The following is an 18554-nucleotide window of genomic DNA, read 5'->3' on the forward strand; positions in this document are numbered from 1 at the left end:
ACTCAAAAACTGCAAACGGAAAGCAACGAGCCAACGAGCTGAGTTGTGAGAGAGTCATCAGCCAAGAGACAAATGAGACGGCAAGAGAAGAGATGAGGCTCACTCAGCAAACACAGCAGTCGCAACTCACTGACTCAGACTCGTTCTCTTTTGATTCTTAATTCACAATGTGTGTAGCACACTCTTGAGTGAGTTTTGGTTGAGTCAGTTTCACTGCGAGTTACTTAATTGTCTACACGAAATCAAGTGAAACAGTTGACTATTATTATTAATTATTATTAGAAAATACAGTGAAATTGTAGTTATAAACTGAGCAGTTTAGTTTTAGCGTGGCTACTGCCGTTCAGCTATAAATCATAGATTAATTGGAGTACGTACGTCTGTACAGACTGCCCGAAAATGAGATGCCCTGTGACATTTAGACATCGAGAAACGAATAGCTACCTAAGGGATCGGCTTAAATTCAAGTTCCCATATCTCCACACTTATATATTATAAAATGTATATTATTGCCAACACTGTTGAAATTTATATTAACCAAAATTGGTTATTTGCACGATAAATTGCAATAATATACTCAAATCCTACAATTCATCCGAACCCATTTACATCGTATAAGTAAGTCCGCATTTCTGCCTGATAAATAGCCAAGTCTGAATCTTCCAAGTGTTGGAAATTGCATTTTAATTCGTTCGGAGAGTTTTAAAAAAGGAAGACTCATACACACATAAATCAATAGTAACTCAATTTAGGGAACAGTATCGGGAGAAGCAGAAGCAGAAACAGCCCAGAAGTCAAGATGAATGAGCGCGAAAATCTACTTGCAGCAAAGCTGCAACCAACCTGCAGGTGTCGAGATAGATAGTCCAGATATGGAAGCTACAACACACAGCTGCCACACTTGTGTGTCACACACCTGCCAGCTCTGTGTCTGTGTGTGTGTGTGTGTATGTATGCAAGTTTATAAAATTGATTCAAGGTAGCCAAACAAAGCAAAAACTGCATTTTGTGGTTCGAGCTCCAAGCGACGATATTAAACAAATTGATGCATGGCCGGACGATAAGTAATAAAGGTGCACAAAAATCCAGTCAATGGGCAAAAGGTCAACGTTTGGCAAAGAAATGGAAGTCACTTTATGTGAAATTAGAAAAATGCTAGTTCGTCGAAAAGTTTTTTGACCTGCAATGCAAAACAATTCCTTGAAAATCAAAGCAAACATGAAAAAGTTTTCAGCGAAACCGGAAGGTACTAGAAGTTACTGAGCGACAAACGACAATTTGACTTTCAATTAAAATGTTGATAATAATGGATGGAGATGGAAGTATGGCCAACATTATGAATAGCAAGCAGAAGGTTGCTTTGAATTACACTTTGGCGTGCATACTCGAGTTTAAACCCGAGCCAGAGGCTAATACATATAATATAAAGACGAGGGCACTTAAGGCCAGCCAAAGGAAACGGTAGTAAATATTTGTACAAGTTGTGATTCAGACAAACCGGAAGCAAAGGATAACATAAAGTAACTAAGATTAAGACAGAATAAAAACTAACTAACAGAGCTATAAAACTAACTGCTTGGACTTTGGTGGTGAGCACAAGCTAGATACCCCTCAAATTAACTGAACAAGTAAGAAAAAGTTAAGTTCGATTAAATAATTGTGTGAATTACTTTAAGCATTTTTTAATCTACATGAAATGAAAAATAATTAAATTTGGAGCACTTAAGCAAACTGTCATTATGTAATGATTAATTAGTTGGTTTAAGTACTTTGATTTTGAAGCTTAGCAACTAAGTTAGGCTAAATTAATATAGATAGCTTAAAAAGTGTATAAACATGCATCATGAACTAAGATAAGGACATGGAAAGATCAGTAGCCAGAGCCAGAGCAATTATATCATAGCCGTAAGAGGACTCACCTTGAACTCAACAATCGCTCTGCCTCGGCTGCTGTCATGGCATCTGGCAACAAGCTGTCATCTCGGGGCTTAACTGCATCCGAAGCGGAAGCAGCAGTGGCAGTGGCAGAAGTAGTCGAAGCAAGGGAAGCTGGCACTGCTGCAGAGGTGGCAACATGCAGCTTGATCGCCTCATCGACAACATCATCGTCACGCAACTGTTGTAGAAGATCCTCCTCATCCTCACCGGCACTGGTGGCTGCATACTCCACATCCTGTAGCTCCAGCGAAGGTGCACGGTGTTCTGGCAAAACGGGCGCCACCTCGTTCAAGACCTCCAGATATTCGACTGCTAGTTGTTCGTCCTCCTGCTCCTCCAGATTCAGTGCTTCCCCCACCTCCTGCTCCTCCTCCTCATGGCCATCTATGGAGGCAATGGGCGCAATACCCTTGCCCAACGCACCAGCAGCACAAGCTGCTGAAATGGGAGGAGTGGATTTTGTGTTGCACGTCTCACTTGATCCGCCATTTTGTTCGCAGTTGCGTCGCCTAATGGGCGATACGACGCCCACGGGCGGCGAGTTGTAGACGCCACGATGTAGGGGCGATCCATCCATACTCGATGATATGGGCGACTGCAACAGACCACGTACCGGCGTCGCCAACTGCGTCTCCTGCTGCTGCTGTTCGGGCACGATGATCGCATACAGTGTGCTCGACTCCTGCACGAAGCCGTTGGCGCCGTGGAATTTGCGCTGCATATCACTCACCTTGGCCGTCACATAGAGATCCACCTCGGAGCTGAACACATCGCGCGACTCGCTACCATCGGGATTGAGACGGTAGGCCACATCCACATAGTTCAGGCTGTGTGCCTGCTCCTCTGGTTTAGTGTTCACCTCGGGTGCAGTCTCATCGTGGCAGCACTCCTTCTCCTCTAGGCTGGCCGTCGAGATGATGCTGGGTGGACGCTGACCCAGTCCGGCCGCAGGCATATTCAGAGTAATACTGCTCCGCTTGTTGGCCACACGCTGTGGCGAGCCGTTGATGGAAGTGGGGCTGGAATATTGTGGTTGTTGTTGCTGCGTTTCCGGTTCGTCGACAGGCTTTTGCCCTGCAAAGCAAGATCAATCACAAACAATCAATGATCAATCACATAAAATAGCAAATATGAGCTCTTAAATAAAAAAGAAACTAAATAAGTATCGATTTGTAGTTCCTTCTGATGGATAATATCAAAATTTGCAATAGCTGAGAGAAATATTCATTTAATCATACGAAAAGTAATTTTCCACTTAATTTAAATAGTAGCCTTATCCTCAATTCAAGTAGTGACTAAGTTATCGAGACTCTCTCGCATGATATCAGCGCCTAATGTTTATTACTCAGCCAAATAACTGGAAAATCAAGCACAGGAGATGAGAGGGTGATTGAAGTGGTTAGTTTTCAATTTGATAAAAGTTTGACTAAAGCGTTTTGCATCTTCAGGAGCATATAGATGCGATTTTCTTCGGGACCAGAACACAAATTTGCTTTCAATTGGGGATCTTTGGGTCTGTGTCGTGCATACAATTCTCGATAGCGGCTCAACTCTAACTCGAGGATTTCATTCGTCTCCCGACATGTCTCGCCGCGCAGTTCAGCCTTGATAGTCTCCAGCAGGTAGTTCATATTCCTGCGCACATGCTCGTCCATCGGCTTGCGGTGATTTCTGTGTCCAATAATCTTAAATTGCTCGGATTTACCACGTGCCGGCACTGGCACTGGAACTTCTGTACGGACTGACAACTGGAGACTGGAGCTGGTGCTGCAATGTGGGATATATGAGAGATTGCTTGATGTGAACGACGAGGCGTGTAGCTGAGCAAAATGCCTGGGCACAAGTTTGGGCCTCGATCTATATTTCATCGTGTGCAAGGGGGTCTTGTGTGCAACCCGTCGCTTGCTGCAGCCACCAGCATAGCGGGAATCAGTTGCTGACACATCACAAGATTGTTGCTCAGTTCTTGATGTCCGATTGCTGCAAGTGCAACCGAATATCTCCGACTTTTGCAGCATCAGGCTGTTCATCGTTTGCCAGGCACTGATGTTTGCTATTGCAGATGTGTTGAGTGATTTTGAATCAAGTATTTCAGTAAAGTCCACCCAAACGAGTTCATCCGGAGGTACTTCATTAAAAATGCCCCGCAGAGATTTCTGATTGAAACACACACTGAGGTGACTCATGTAGACATGGCGCATCCGGAGCTCATCAAGTGTCTCACACTGCCAGGTGCTCAATCTTTTGTACCAATGCAGGGCTAGTTGGTAATCCGTCGACTTTGGACAGAAGGCGTCGTCGGGCATTGGCGACACAGCGAGCAGCAGCTGGAAATCATTCTTGAACACTTCTAGCGTTTCATAGTCATCGCCATCGTTGTCCCAAAGATGAGAACGACTCGATTGCGATCGAGATCGATACCTTTCCTTCTGGTTAATGCTCACCTTGCTGCTCTTCCCGTGCAGCCCCACCTCGGACGGAGGTTCGCCAAGCTTCTCTTCGCTGCGCTTTTCCTTGACACGCTTCGTCTCAGATTTCTCATCCCTACGAGATTGTGGCCCAGGTACACTATAGCCAGTGGCCATTTCAGCAGAGGTAACCTCCTGGCAGGGAGTTCGCTGATGGTATCAATGAAAACTGCACCTTCGTTAGCTACACAAATGGTGTTTCAATTTTGTATTTGAATTTTGGGTGCAATTTGAAATTTGAAATTTCATTTGATTGTTTTAATGAGAATAAATGCAAAGATTTATTGGTTGAGCGAGTATGTAAAGAGAGGGCATACAGACATTTTAATCGATTTGATTTTTGGTGATTTCTCATATTTAAGTCCTGACCCTATGACAATTCTGGCACTGTCGCACACTTTAAAGGAAATAAGTAAATAGAATTAATCCTTAAAACTTAAGTTGACATATTCGATGGTAGCTTGGAATTTTTTGAATGAATATGTTCATAACATATTTTTTAACTTAAATTTGATTTTACACGTAATTGTTATTTTATTAAAAATCAATTAGCCGATGAGCTAACTCTAATTTAAATAGGACTTAAATATTTTGAACGATGCCAGTGAAAATACCCCTGTTCCAGTAGAAAGCTAAACATACTGAGATGAATGCCAATGATCCACAAAAAGAATGCGCCCTGTAGAATGTCCAAAGTGAGAACCACACGCTTCTTGCGCCACTCCTCGGAATCGGCATCCTCTGCCTGTATGTACGTTTGCTCATTCAGATCCTCAAAGAACTCATCGGATTGTGAAGAGGCTCGACTGCGTCGCAGCACGTCCATGCGCCACCAGTAATCGAGTAAGCCGTGCTCGAAGAATGCGCTCAACATCCCCTGGAACTTGTAGCGAAAAGGCGAGCCCTGCGGAAGGATATAGGTGTTCGGCATAGATCTCAGATACTGTTTGACAATGTGATAGACAGAACGCCCCACATCTGAATTGTAGGTGAGTGCCAGGAATTCTTTGGCCTTATCGTCACGCATAATGAAAGCGTCTCTTCTGTTTCGACGGCTCACCGACAGCTCATAGAAACTGTCGCTATCCTTGAGGGGATGCTCCTGTCGATTAGCTGCGAGCAAATTATAGTGGCGCTCCGAGAGTGACGTATTCACAGCATCAAACAGGGTATTTATTCCGTGCACACTCAGCAGACCACCTGGTGTAAGCTCATCCAGAGTATCCACCTGTGCCTGGTAGCTTGGCTGTACAAAGCTGCTCTCCAACTTGCCAAAGTAAATGGTTGTTAAAACGTAGCTGAAGAGGATCCAACCCATGAGAAAAGTGCGAATAGAACTATTTCTTGAGAACCGATCAACGGGTTGACCCAGAAGCGTTTTGAAAAACAGTTCGAAGATATCATACCAACGACCAGTCTGGCCGATAATTCTCCAAAGCAGCCATTGCAGTCCAGCGAAAAGCATAAGAACAATCAGGAAGTTAGCCAGTAAAAAGTGCCACACGGAACTATGAAAGGCAGACACAAATATAAGATATTCTGGTTGCATTCCCGCCGCCGGAACAACCAAACAGATGAGGCCTCGGACATAAGGATATAGACTCTCTACGTGCGGCAACACGCAATCCATGACGAAGCGCAGGTTTAATCCAATGTGTGTGTCGCCACTTAACAGATCATGAACGACGCCTGAGAAACTTCCATTTGGAAGACAGCGGCCATAGGCCTCCCCGTCAGGTGGTGCCACGTACCGGGCTGTGGCATTCAACTGTTGTGCCATCAATCGCGCTACTGTTCCATCAATGGCATCATAGCCGGCACTCTCCACAGGCTTCAGAGGCAGAGCCCGCAGAGGGTGACTGAACATCGAGAAGCGGAGTTCAGAGCCACGCCAATTCCTCAATTTGTCAATGTAGAAGACTTCACTGGATGGGGATAAGTTTGTCAATTGTAAACCTTCATCCGAAAAAGGTTGAAAGTCGTATATATCCCCTGGCTTGGTAATAGCCAGCGCAAAAAGCAACTGCTTCTGCCAGCAACCCATAAAAAGTTCCTTTAGCTGCTGCTCACTAGCTCCAGGCCATATGAATAGATATTTGTGGTAGTGACGTCGTGGCTGTTTAGGATTCAGCATGTCCAGAATACGACGCACCAAAGGCTGGCCAGTGTCGCCGCCGGGTATATGGAAAATATTCATGCTTGCCGTCTGACGAAGTGGCTCCAACTCGTGAGCCTCTAGGCTGCGCATGCAGCTGGGCAGACGGGAGGCCACACAGCGATGCAACAACTGCTCCAATGACTCAAAGGAAGCCGAATCAGAAGCTGGACAGCTCGCACAGCGATAGATGTAGGTGATTTGAGCGGACTGTGCGACGGCAATCTGGCAGCTTATGTCTGACATCTGTAGAGTAGCTTGAGCAGTGATAGCGACAGGGGGAGTTTTTGTGCTGTTTGACAATCCAATCAGAAGACCAAGTAATAGCCACATATTGCAAATGCTGCCTGACACTCAATTTCACGAACAAGTTAGTAATGATTCCTCTTTGAAAGCACTGGCATTAGTTGAACGTGAATTAGCCATGCGAGTTGTTAATTAAAACAAAACAATGAGTACATAAGAGCCAAAGGGAATACATATAATAAAAACGGTCTAGATGAAAAATGGTTGGTCAACAAAAGTAAAGCGGAAGGTAAGGACTATCCCGTCCTCATGAATACCTAGAAGTCTGATGGTATTTCACCAGTAGTTAAAAAGTTATCTTTATATATAGACACAATTTTTCATAATCTTTAATTTTTAGATGAGATATATACTAAAGAAATAAATTATTCTTTACTAACCTCGACAGGCTTGATAGAGTTTGCACAAGCTCAGACACATTTTTACTTAATCAGACATAAACATTAAAACACAAAGTGTTACAAATCGTTCGTGGCTGAAGTTTTACACATTTTGTTACCACACTATAAAATGCTCAAGATTCGGTTAAAAACTCAAATAATGTTAGAACGTGCACGCCGCAAAAGCTGCCAGTGAAAATATCCCTGTTTCAATAAGAAAGCGAAGAGGCTGAGTAGGAGGCCAATGGCCAACAATTAAAATGCACCCTGTAAACTGGGCAGAGTGAGAACAACTCGCTTCTTGCGCCACTCCGCGGAATCGGCATCCTCTGGCTGTAGGTTCGACTGCTCACCAAGTTCCTCATGGAACTCATCGGATTCTGTCGCATTACGTCCTTGCGCCACCAATATTCGAAAAATTCGTGCTCGAATCAAGCGCTCAAATCACCTGGAACTTGTTGATGAACGTGGAGTCCAGGGCCAAGATATAGGTGCTCGGCATAGATCTCAGATACTACTTGACAACATGATAGGCAGGACGTCCCACCTCTTGTAGGTGAGTGCCAGGAACTCCATAGCCATATCACGGCGCATGAAGTAGTATGCCTTCTTATTTCGAAGACTGATTGCAAGCTGAAAGATGTGGTCGGTGTTATTAAGCGAATACTCTCAGCCTATTGTAATGCCGCTCCGACAAGGAAAAATTCACAGCATCAAATGTATTTCTCATTCCTAGTAGACAGGCTGTACAAAGCTGCTCTCCAACTTGCCAAAGTAAATAAAAGTCAACACACACACACAATACACACGGATCCAACCCATGAGAAAAGTGCGTATAGAACTATTTCTTGAGAACCGGTCAACGGGTTGACCCAGATGCGTTTTGAAAAATAATTCGAAGATATTCCAATAGGCTGCCCGATAATTCTCCAAAGCAGCCATTGCAGTACAGCGAAGAGCACAAGAACAATCGGGAAGTTTGCCCGTAGAAAGTGCCACACGGAACTATGAAAGAAAAATATGATATATTCTGGTTGCATTCCCGCCACACGCATAACCAAGCATATGTGAAATTGGATGTAAGGTTCCACGTGTGGATAAATGCAATCCAAGACGAAACGCAGGTTTAATCCAATGTGTGTGTCGCCACTTAACAGATCATGAATTACGCCTGAGAAGCTTCCATTTGGAAAGCAACTGCTTCTAACAGCAAGTCGTAAAAAGTTCCTTTAGCTGTTGCTCACTAGCTCCAGGCCATATGAATAGATATTTGTGGTAGTGCGGTCGTGGCTTCTTAGGATTCAGTATGCTCAGAATACAACGCACCAAAGGCTGCCTAACGTCGTCGGCGGGTATGTGCATTTGCAATGTGGCACCTTATTGCAGCCATCTGCAATCCAGTTCCAATCCAATTGTATGGTGGTGCTGTTGAACAGGCGAAGCAGGAGACCAAGTAGTTTAAAACATTTTGCCAATGCCGACTAACCAGAGCCACACTCGATGGCAGATGGTGATTGGAATAGGACACCCTTGCGTATACTTAATGTCAATTAGAAGTGAGTCGTGACTCGTTTAAAACAAGCATGAATACTTAATAACGCAGGGGAAAAAATGGGAGCAAGAGCGGGGAACAGAGTGAGGTCAAATTTAAATGCATACACGGAACGCTAAAAATGCGTTGCACGGTTCAAGTAAATAAACTTGATGAAAATATAAAGGAAATGCGAAAGTCAAAGCAAAACCGAAATCGACAGTCTCCAATTAATTCGATGATGAATAATCTAAACAAAAAAGAAATTCGCAGTTGCACTCTTTCCTTTGTGCTCGTTTAATGAGTGGCGAATGTACGTAAAACCAGCAACATTAAACCCAACAAAAAGTTGATGATAAATGGTTTAACAACAAAACAATTTTTGGGCATTGCCAAAAACAATTTACCGCATTGCCACACAAAAAACAATTAACAATCGAGAATCGCGACACTCAAATTACATATCTAAAGGAAACATTTAACTCGAAAAATAAACCCAAACTCAGCATGTTTAATACACATTTCAGATAGCATAAATCAAGTTAACGAAATGTTTGTGTAAATAATTAATTTGAGCAATAGAAAGCAAAGAATTTGGATTGAGATGTCTTTGGGCTGAATTCAAGAATTATATTTTTTTTAAACTTTAGGATAACTTTCATAATTTTCAACTGGCTCTTACAGCATAAATTATTTGCAGCCAATTATTAGTAGACAGCAGATTTACTTAGAACAGAGAAAAAGTAATAAGACAAATTTAGAATGATTTTCTAAAATTGTAAGCATCGAATATTTTTTCAGTTTGCGTTGCTTATGTTATTTTTGTGCTTGTTGCCATGGAGCAATAAGCCAAACAACAGCAAATACGCTGTAGGCACTAACACCCACATATACACCCTTGTATAAGGTGTTATTATTTTATCGAGCAGTTTGTAACGCACTGAAAGATGTGTATCCGAGCCCATAAGGTATTTATAATACTATAGTCCCTCACTCTCTATTTGTGTAAATAGAAATTTTGACTATATTCGCTTTTTTTTAGCAGGCGGGAAAATTAAGTTCTTGTATGAAAAATGTATTATTATGATCTTAATACAGTTAATCAAAACTTTGCACAATTGACTAGTTGTAAGCCGGTAAAACAAAACTTAATGCTTAACTTAATAATCTACACATAATCGATAGATTTGATTACAACAATATATGAAATATTGAATTAGAATAACGCTAAACATATTTAAAGACATCTCTTTCTCGTTCCACAAAGATCGAACGCCTCAAATTCCAGAAAAGTTTACGATCCCATAACAAAGAACAACAATTCAATAATACAATAATTGAGTTATAAATGATGGATAGAATTTTAAATGATGGCGATTAATCGAATTTGGTACTGTTTTGGTACTAGCAAAGCTGCTTTCAACAACGTGCAACGTATCCAATCCTTTTCAAAAATTTATTAATAGTTTTCCTAAAATATTCCCACGTTATATTTGTATAAACAGTTTAGTTTGATCAGATATTTAGTTAATTTATTATGTGTTTTGACAATTAAAATCCACACGCAGTGTCACGAATAAAACGATATAGTTTTGGACGCTTTATCAATGAAATCGCCACCGAAACGCGACATTAACTAAAAGATCAAGCGCAAAAATGTTTTGTGATTGGGCGAAATTTGTTGATCAGCAGCCGTTGCCCAAAAAAGAGAGAAAAATCGGTGAATACTCTCAGTCACATTCTCAGTCTCTGTCTCTTATTTTCTGTATTCGCACTTTTTGGCAAATTGCCCGCCACGAAGCGCAAAGTTCCGTTTCACAGGGTGTTCCACACACAGGGAACTTTGTCTCTTCTCGTTCTCTAGCAAACTGCGATGCCGAGAACCAAGGGCTGTCACTTGTCAGGCTGCTAGAGTGCACAAACAGCATGTGTTGAGAAAGGCCAGAAATTTTTTGGGGAGGACTGGGGCTAACAATCTACTATTTGTAGTCGCATTCTAAAAATAACACACGAATTCGTATATTTTTAAAATTTTCTAAAGCAAAACAGTTGAGAATAAAAACGGCAAGGACAAGGATTATAATGGCCAATATATTTTTCAGCCTTTTTTTATTTTTGTAGAGTAGTGGGCATTGTCAGAGCCAGGGTAACAGAAAACTAACCACGTTTCCATATAAAATTATACACAAACTACGCGGCTTGGGTCGACAAAGTGGCAAAAAAAAAAGAACAGAGACGCTAACGACGGCATCGACAACAGAGAAATATCTGTCAAACGCGCGCAATAAAGGAGCAATGAACTCGATGGGTAAAAACAAAGCATAATAATAGTCTGGCCTATGAGATACCCTAAGTACGAGAGTCTGCAATGAACACTTATTTATTATTTATGTATTTAATCTGTTCTGCGGTTAATACTGTATAATTCTTAAATTTTATGCAGACAAAATACACTTAATCATTTCGGTTGGTCCTGAAAATAGAATACTTTATGAACATTGTTATATTTCCATAATAAAAAGTAAACGGAATAAAGCCCATTAATTGCCGCCATCTAGTGGGACCTTGTTGCAATTGAAAACAGCAATGAAAGCTTACGACAGGTTGCACCGCTTGCTTAGCCACTAGAAGACTAGAAAAGCTCTAGCAATGATGCCACTAAAAGCTCGGTTGCGTTCAATAAAATCCACTTATCGAGTTTTACAATCACCCTAAAAGCTTAAGCGTTTCTCGCGTTTCGTTTCCGATTGTCTCCCCCAGCAGACAGACAACAAACAGGCGTCTCTCCCCGTATTCTTACAACAATGTCAATATGGATAAATGGATTACACAAAAAAAAAAACACCGCACATGTGTTTATGCGTATTTTATGATGATTCATTGTCCAAATTTTATCCACATATATATACATATGTACATTATATACATATATATGAAGTAAAGTGGAGCAGAGCCGTCGACCGTTTTGGCAGACATAGTTTATTTTCAAACACACATACAAATGTTGTAGAGGCCGTCCCTCTTGTCCCTCTCCCCTTGTCCACTACTGGTGCTTAAGTAGTGCTTGATTATAGCTATGTTATTTATAAAACTCTTGTGGAACTGCCGAGCCCCCAGCTTCACTTCGGCGTGCTTCCAGACCACCCCACAAATGGCCCATTCACCAATGTGAAACAAAGAGTATATTCCCCATTCATGAGTTAAGAGTGTAGCATATACTCTTAATATCACTGTTACACAAAGAAAGCTACAAGATAACGGAAGTGAATTTCATCTACATATGGTATATATTTTATATATACATAAGACATAGGAAAAAATTCTAATTTAAAAAAGTTTGACTTTGCAGTATTGCCTATCGTAGATTACACTTGCCAGCTGGGGTCTGTTAAGTCAAGATTAAGACATAGTCTATTGCCCTTTGTCATTTGCAATTGAGAACGTCTGATCAATAAATCAAGGTGAGGGCAGGCACACAACACTTGTGACTTTAAAAAAAAATTGATAGACCCGACTGCAATCAGGTTTTATTTCTCTTTCTCTCTAGTCGGAGTGAGTCCAAGTGTAGTCAGAAGACGGAATCACAGAGTAAAAATATCAATTTTGTAATCAGCAATAGAAAAAAAGTGCGGAATGCACAAACAAGGAGAAGCGCAGTAGCGACGAAGAGCAACGCATCTTTGAATTCTTGAATCTGGCATTAATACAACTTTGTGTGTGTATGGAGGGAGGAATCCGAGCGGAGCTGCGGCGAGGCGCTGCAGCGTATTGCCGACCATATCAAGAGAATCCCAACAAAATCCACATCGTCGTCGTCGTTGCATGGAGAAGGGAATATGGTCGACTGCAGATAGCGATAGCATTGCATTCAGACGACGAGTGGGAGAAGAAGGATGGGCACCAAAGCTTGGAATGCTGTTGTTGCTGCTACATTTGATATGCCTGCTGTGTTTGACCCATATTGGAATTTGCCTCGCAGACTCAAGCAAATCGAACTGTACAAGCAAACTGAATGAAGCGGAGAAAAGGCAGGGGCAAGAGGGAGGGGACACAGTTGCAGTCACGAATTGTGTGTAGTTAAAAAAAAAAAGTTATTGTCTAATATAAACGATGGACTGAAAATTACTACTTTAAGGGCAACCAATTGCCGACCAATGTGCGCCTAACAACCTTACAATGTCGACCTGGTTCCAACTCGTAGTCTCTATGCTTAGGGATTTTCATGTCACACACCCGCACACACAAACAACATGCCAGCAAAGGTGATTGACCTCAGGAACGCAAAGCTCACAAGTTTTATATAGCTAAGAGTTCGGAAACAGCGCGCAAAGTTCTATTCTGACCAGCAATAAATTCAAGAGGTAGGAAGAAAGTTGGATGTAGATGACACCTGCCCTAAATTTCGAATAAAGTAAAGCTCAGTTTCCTAAGTAGAAGCATTAAAAAATACCACAGAATAGAGACGTCAAATCGAAAAAAAAGAACATATTGCACATGCCCATTCTCTCTCATAGTTGGGCTTCGGGTCCTGAGAGCGGCGACCCGCAGCCACACGTAGGTCATTATTTGGGTTTCCTCCCTGCGACATGTTCTCTACTAAAGTAGAGACCCAGCTCTTTATCGAATATAGATCAATTTTTGGCTTGCCTTCGCTACCACATGTTCTCGAGTAGAATTCAGACCCAATCCCATTTTGGTTGCAAACAGGTAGCGACTTTTTCTATTGTATACTTACTTAGTGGTATAATGTAGCTTCGGACTTACCTTCAATCTCGCTGCGTCGTCGTTTTAGCACACTGTTGTAATTGTTGTTGATATAATGTTCAATCACATCGGACTTCTCTGTGGACTCATTTTCCTGCTTCTCATCCTCGGTGTGCACAGGGGATGAGGGACCTGAAGATGCACTGGCCACTGGTGAGCCGGACGTTGCCGAATTGGTGCTGCCACTGAGACCATTGCCGTTGTTGGGAACGTGAGCCGCTGCATCAATGGAGCCTTGCTTGGCTGCCTGCATAAAGGCGGCGCTGTTGTGTGTGCTCAACGAGCTGGTTGGCGAGGCGCAGGGCGTGGAACAGGTTGTAGGCGCTACATCCTCAATCAGATCAATGGACTTTTTGCGCGGCTTCTCAGGCGGCACGGGTGCATTTAGCTGCTGATGCTCCTGTTGCAAGAGGACAGAGCGTTGCATGGCCGCCGTAACTGCAGCGGATTTGGCTGGTGGTGGCGGAGGCGCCGCCTCCGAGCATTTGGTAGGCGAACGCACACGGTCCGGATTATATTTGACGGGACTGACATTCTTTGGTTTGGCGGCTGGGATTGGCGGCAAGGGAGGCGACTTCACAGGACTGCCAATTTTGCCACTGCGTGGCTTAATCTCCGGCGGAATGGCTGAGGGCGGGGGCGTGGCGGCAGCTGAAACTGCATTAGGAAGCTGACGAAAGGCCGCACTCGGCGGTTCCGGGTCGGTCGTCCGGGACGATGTCACCACAGGCATCGGCCCGACCCTTGACGCCTTCTCGCCATCCATAATTAGGCCGGTGCCGGGAACGGTGCGTATAATATCGCAACGATTGAGATCGCTATGGGTGCGTGTGCTTTTTGTCTTGGTGAAGTGAGAAGTCCACTTTTTTTGTTTCTCAATCAGCTCGCGCGAATTGAACTTTCGCTCGGGCTTCTCCGGCTTATCGCCGCCGGTAAACAGCGCACTAACCGAACCGCTTGACGGCAGAGCCACAACAACTGTGGCCACCACCTCCTCGGACTTGAGACGCGCTAAATTGTGTTGCAGATATTTGGCAGTTGTCGTTGGATCCACAATGAATTTGGTATTGCTGAGACGATCGGCGCCGTTCTGTGGCAACTCAGCAGTGTTGTTACTCTGATTGAGCGAGGCGCCAGAGGGGAATGGCATACGACGCTTTGGTGGCGACTGCGAACGATCCGAGGATCGAGATGAGGAACGATCGGAACCGTCGTACAGATTATCCTCACGTGAACCGCTGCGCAGTAAACGTCCGCCACCTACTCCTGTATTGGACTCCACGCCCAGTTTCTCGAAAAGTGCTCTGGCGTTATTGAATCTTGCCGAATGCGATTCCGTCCGCACAGACGGATGAGGATGAGCTGAAGCGGCAGCAGCAGCGGCAGCTGCATGGGCTGCAGCCACGGCGGTCAGCTGCTCGACGGGCTGAATTTCAATTGGCTTGCGCTGAAAGATGTTCGCTATTTGTGAGACCTTCCCAACGGATGCTGGAGCATGCTGCATGGGCTTCTCCATAATGTGGCTGCAAAAAAAAATTCAAGAAAATTGGATAATATTTGCCTTTTTTATTCACACAAAGCACATATCGTTACAGGTTATGACTAATTAACTGATAGCACACAAAAACGCGTCTAAAATTACCAGGTTTTTCTTTCTACTTTTTTTTTTTTTAGTTTTACCTGTGCCATTTTTGCTCTTACTTATAACATTCACTATACTGCACTTTTAATCTATATTTTATTAAGATTATTTATTATTTTTTGATTTTATAGTTATTAATGGCCCAGTTCCCAAACTGTGATGCGTGTGAAAGTCTTCGCCAACGATTAATAGCAAAATATTGCCGCAAATTCAAAGACTGAGACTGCTGAAGAAGGCATTGCCAGCCATAAGGCTGACATTTCTTTGCTGGCGGCTTTAAAAAATTAATAGGGAGAGAGAGAGTGGAAAATTACACGCTCTTTCGGCGAAAAATGTCAGTGGGTTCGGTGGGTTGAAAGCTATTTGCTGTTTGTTGCTTCCACTGATATGGTAATGGTAATTGTTATCGGTATGCTTTTGCTATCTGTATTCATTTGGGCCAAGCCAGGCCGATTCTTAGAGTGCGCTACACCAATGGCCAAAAACACAATAGATGAAAGCGTTGCATAGTCGCAAGTATGAAAAATACGCTGATCTTTAATTGTGGAAGTGAGCGTGGCAGGCAAATTTAGCTAATTTTAATTTTCTTGCGCATATAAGGATTCTGTGTTCCGGACGGACATTAAAGTCAATGTGTTTAACGGGAGGTCAGGACTCGTACCACAAAGGATACTTCCGGGCTATCACAAAACAGTATTAAATGCAAGAATGCATTCAGCGTCCCGTGAGCCGTCAACAAAAGTCCAAAACTTGAGTGAAGCCTGAAATCTGGTCGCTCAATATCATATGTGACCTCCCGAATTAACCTCCAATTCTCTCTAGTATCTGATCTGACCTGTCAATCAGACATAACACATTCATTCAACAAGCTCTAAACTCTGCAGCAACGGCAACCGCCTCTTGATCTTATAGCTCAGGCTTCGACGCCTGATCTATAAGTCAAGAGGGGCTACTCCTAAAGTAAATGCATTGCAGCCGTGGAGATAGTGCGGAACACAGGCAGACACCCTAACAACATCACACGTTGGCAACCCAGCACTTTCTTTCTACCTACAACAGTCGTAACTGCTTTACACCATACAGACGATCCATAAGTTGCGCAAGCAACAAATGGGCCATTGTATATGATGCGAGTAGCACATCTGCTGAGGCCCCAATTACTTCTCAAAATCCGACGCACATAGGACATAGGTATATCGACTTGGCTGTTGTTGTTGTTGATCAAGAATATATATGCTTTATGTGGTTGCACATGTTTCCTTCACAAAACCAAAAATATAGCATTACTGCAGAGGTTGAACGACGCTGCGAACGACACTGTGCGACTAAACATGCACCCTTTTGTATGCATACACTCTAAACAATGGTATAAATATATATTAATGTCCGTATATATATATATATATATATACATAACTATTATATATATATATATATATATATATACATAACTATTATATATATATATATATATATATATATATATATATATATATAATAGTTATATATATATATATATATATATATATATATATATATATATATATATTTATATTTATATAAAATAGTTGCTCTCTATCTTTGTAGGGGATTGAGGCCCTGATTGGTTGGTTATTTTGCTTATGACAAGATTATCACAATGTCAATAGATTGCTACAACAACTAAACAAGAATAAACACAGCGGAGAAGTAAACAAATGGCACAGATAACGAGCGAACGATACACAAAACAATGCAGTTAATATAGACACACACAAATTAGAAGACAAAGTCAGTTTTGGTATGCGACAATGGCCACTCTGCGTGTCTGGCCTTCTGTAACCAGAAGACAAAGAGAAAAAAGAATGAAATTGAAGTCAGCCTAAGCCCATGTTGTGATTTAGGGCCCCGACAGTCTGTCACTGCCACCGGGGCACCGAGAACAGAGCACAGCTTATCTAATCTCAACAAAAATGATAACGTCCGCTGCGACCATGAATTTGATGATAAGCTTAATTTAAAGAGAAAGACAAAATTAGTCCATGATCTATCTGCTGACTACTGAACACTATTTCAAGACCTGCACAAGATAAGCTACAACGACAAAATTGAAGTTGATAAACGTGTTGCGGCAGTTGCAATTAAAATATCACGTATACGTTATAAATGGCACTCCTCCCAACCCCAAAGAGAAATACTACGTCTAGTAAATATTTAAAAATACATCTGTGAGATTTATTCGGATTGGCTGATATCGATTGAGTGACATGTTTTACAATGTTCCTATTGTAAATGCATGATGTGACACAAGAGACAATAATAAGAGGAATTAGAGCACACTACGAGCTAACTTAATTTCCGTTTAAGTCATACATTTACCGGCGATCTCTTAAAATTTTTAGTTTGTAAAAATTAAAAATTTCCATTTTAAAAAAAAAAAAAAAAAATTTAAAAAAAAAATTTTTAAATTTAAAAAAAAAAAAAAAAAAAAAATAAAAATGTTAAAAAAAAAAAAAAAAGGGCAGAAGCGATCTCTTAAACATTTTGTGAGGCAAGCAGCGTGCCCAAGATAACAATGTCAACAATGAAACGATGTTGTATGCAAGGCGGAACAAAAAGACGGAGAGAAGACACGGACACAGTTGTTAGTCGGATTGGGCATTGGATTGAAGAAGAAGTAAAGACAAAGTGTAGGTTAATTGTTAGCATAACGATTGATTGCAAATTGTCCGCTAACAAAAAAAAACTCAAACTTAATAACAAATTACTCGGGCGCAGGAACAAGTTCATTAACACAGATAAGCAAAGAACAGCTGAGATAAACTTAGGCAACAAGCACTATGCAAATGAAAAAGACTATGATATACCCTACACTAGGTTGTTAAATATATTCTAATTTATAAGACACTCATCCATAAAATAATCTGCCCGGATTAGACAATAACTTATATTGCAAATTTGGTGCTGGACAGACGGACATGTATCAAGGGACCGCAGACGCTTCCTTCTACCTGATACATACTTTGGGACAACACCATAAAACCCATTTTCAGCCACTTTTAATGGGTGCAAGGAATAATATATGAAGAATGATTCAATGCAACTGCAATGCAACGATGTAACCTGCTTTTAAGCTCATAATGCTACTTTTAAATCAGTTATAGGTCAATGGCTACAGAAAACCTTGGATTTCATTGAGCTCCACTTGATGCCAGTCGTTGTTTTGTTCAGTTCCACACTTAAATATATCGTTTCGCCAACTATATGTGCATGGCTTCCAGCTCATGACAGCTGGCTGGCAGCGTAGGCCAAAACACAATGGCAGAAAACAATCAGCAAGAGAATTCCATACTCGAGAGATGTTGTCATACACGACGAAAGAAACTACAAC

At 42.0% G+C, this 18554-nt stretch overlaps 3 protein-coding genes across 13 annotated transcripts in view; all 3 read right to left on the reverse strand.

Moving 5' to 3' along the window:
• Positions 1-18554, reverse strand: part of LOC6556740 — a 33883-nt gene that overhangs the window by 12647 nt on the left and 2682 nt on the right. For 10 of the 11 annotated variants that reach the window (XM_032742805.2, XM_032742801.2, XM_032742799.2 and 7 more), the window contains exons 2-3: positions 13543-15065; positions 1920-3012 (exon numbers count right to left, since the gene is read on the reverse strand). In XM_032742805.2, the coding sequence (XP_032598696.1) occupies positions 1920-3012; positions 13543-15058 (2609 nt within the window). In that variant the 5' untranslated portion in view covers positions 15059-15065. Of the gene's footprint in view, positions 1-1919; positions 3013-7247; positions 7303-13542; positions 15066-18554 lie in introns of those variants that run through there. The other variant, XM_032742804.2, reaches the window with a different exon arrangement.
• LOC116806459 lies at positions 3149-4609 on the reverse strand. The gene has a single exon (XM_032742806.2). It carries the CDS (start codon positions 4521-4523, stop codon positions 3345-3347), a length of 1179 nt encoding a protein of 392 aa, XP_032598697.1. The 5' UTR covers positions 4524-4609; the 3' UTR covers positions 3149-3344.
• LOC116805215 lies at positions 4978-7125 on the reverse strand. The gene has a single exon (XM_032735714.1). The coding sequence runs from the start codon at positions 6892-6894 to the stop codon at positions 4978-4980; it is 1917 nt and encodes a 638-aa protein (XP_032591605.1). The 5' UTR covers positions 6895-7125.

This window comes from Drosophila grimshawi, unplaced genomic scaffold (assembly GCF_018153295.1).
Source record: "Drosophila grimshawi isolate 15287-2541.00 unplaced genomic scaffold, ASM1815329v1 contig_44, whole genome shotgun sequence".
Classification (NCBI taxonomy): Eukaryota; Metazoa; Arthropoda; class Insecta; order Diptera; family Drosophilidae; genus Drosophila; species Drosophila grimshawi.

What these genes read in the sequence shown, in the direction of transcription:
- LOC116806459 (XM_032742806.2), bottom strand. Translation starts at nt 4,523, where the DNA reads ATGGCCACTGGCTATAGTGTACCTGGGCCACAATCTCGTAGGGATGAG.
- LOC116805215 (XM_032735714.1), bottom strand. Translation starts at nt 6,894, where the DNA reads ATGTGGCTATTACTTGGTCTTCTGATTGGATTGTCAAACAGCACAAAA.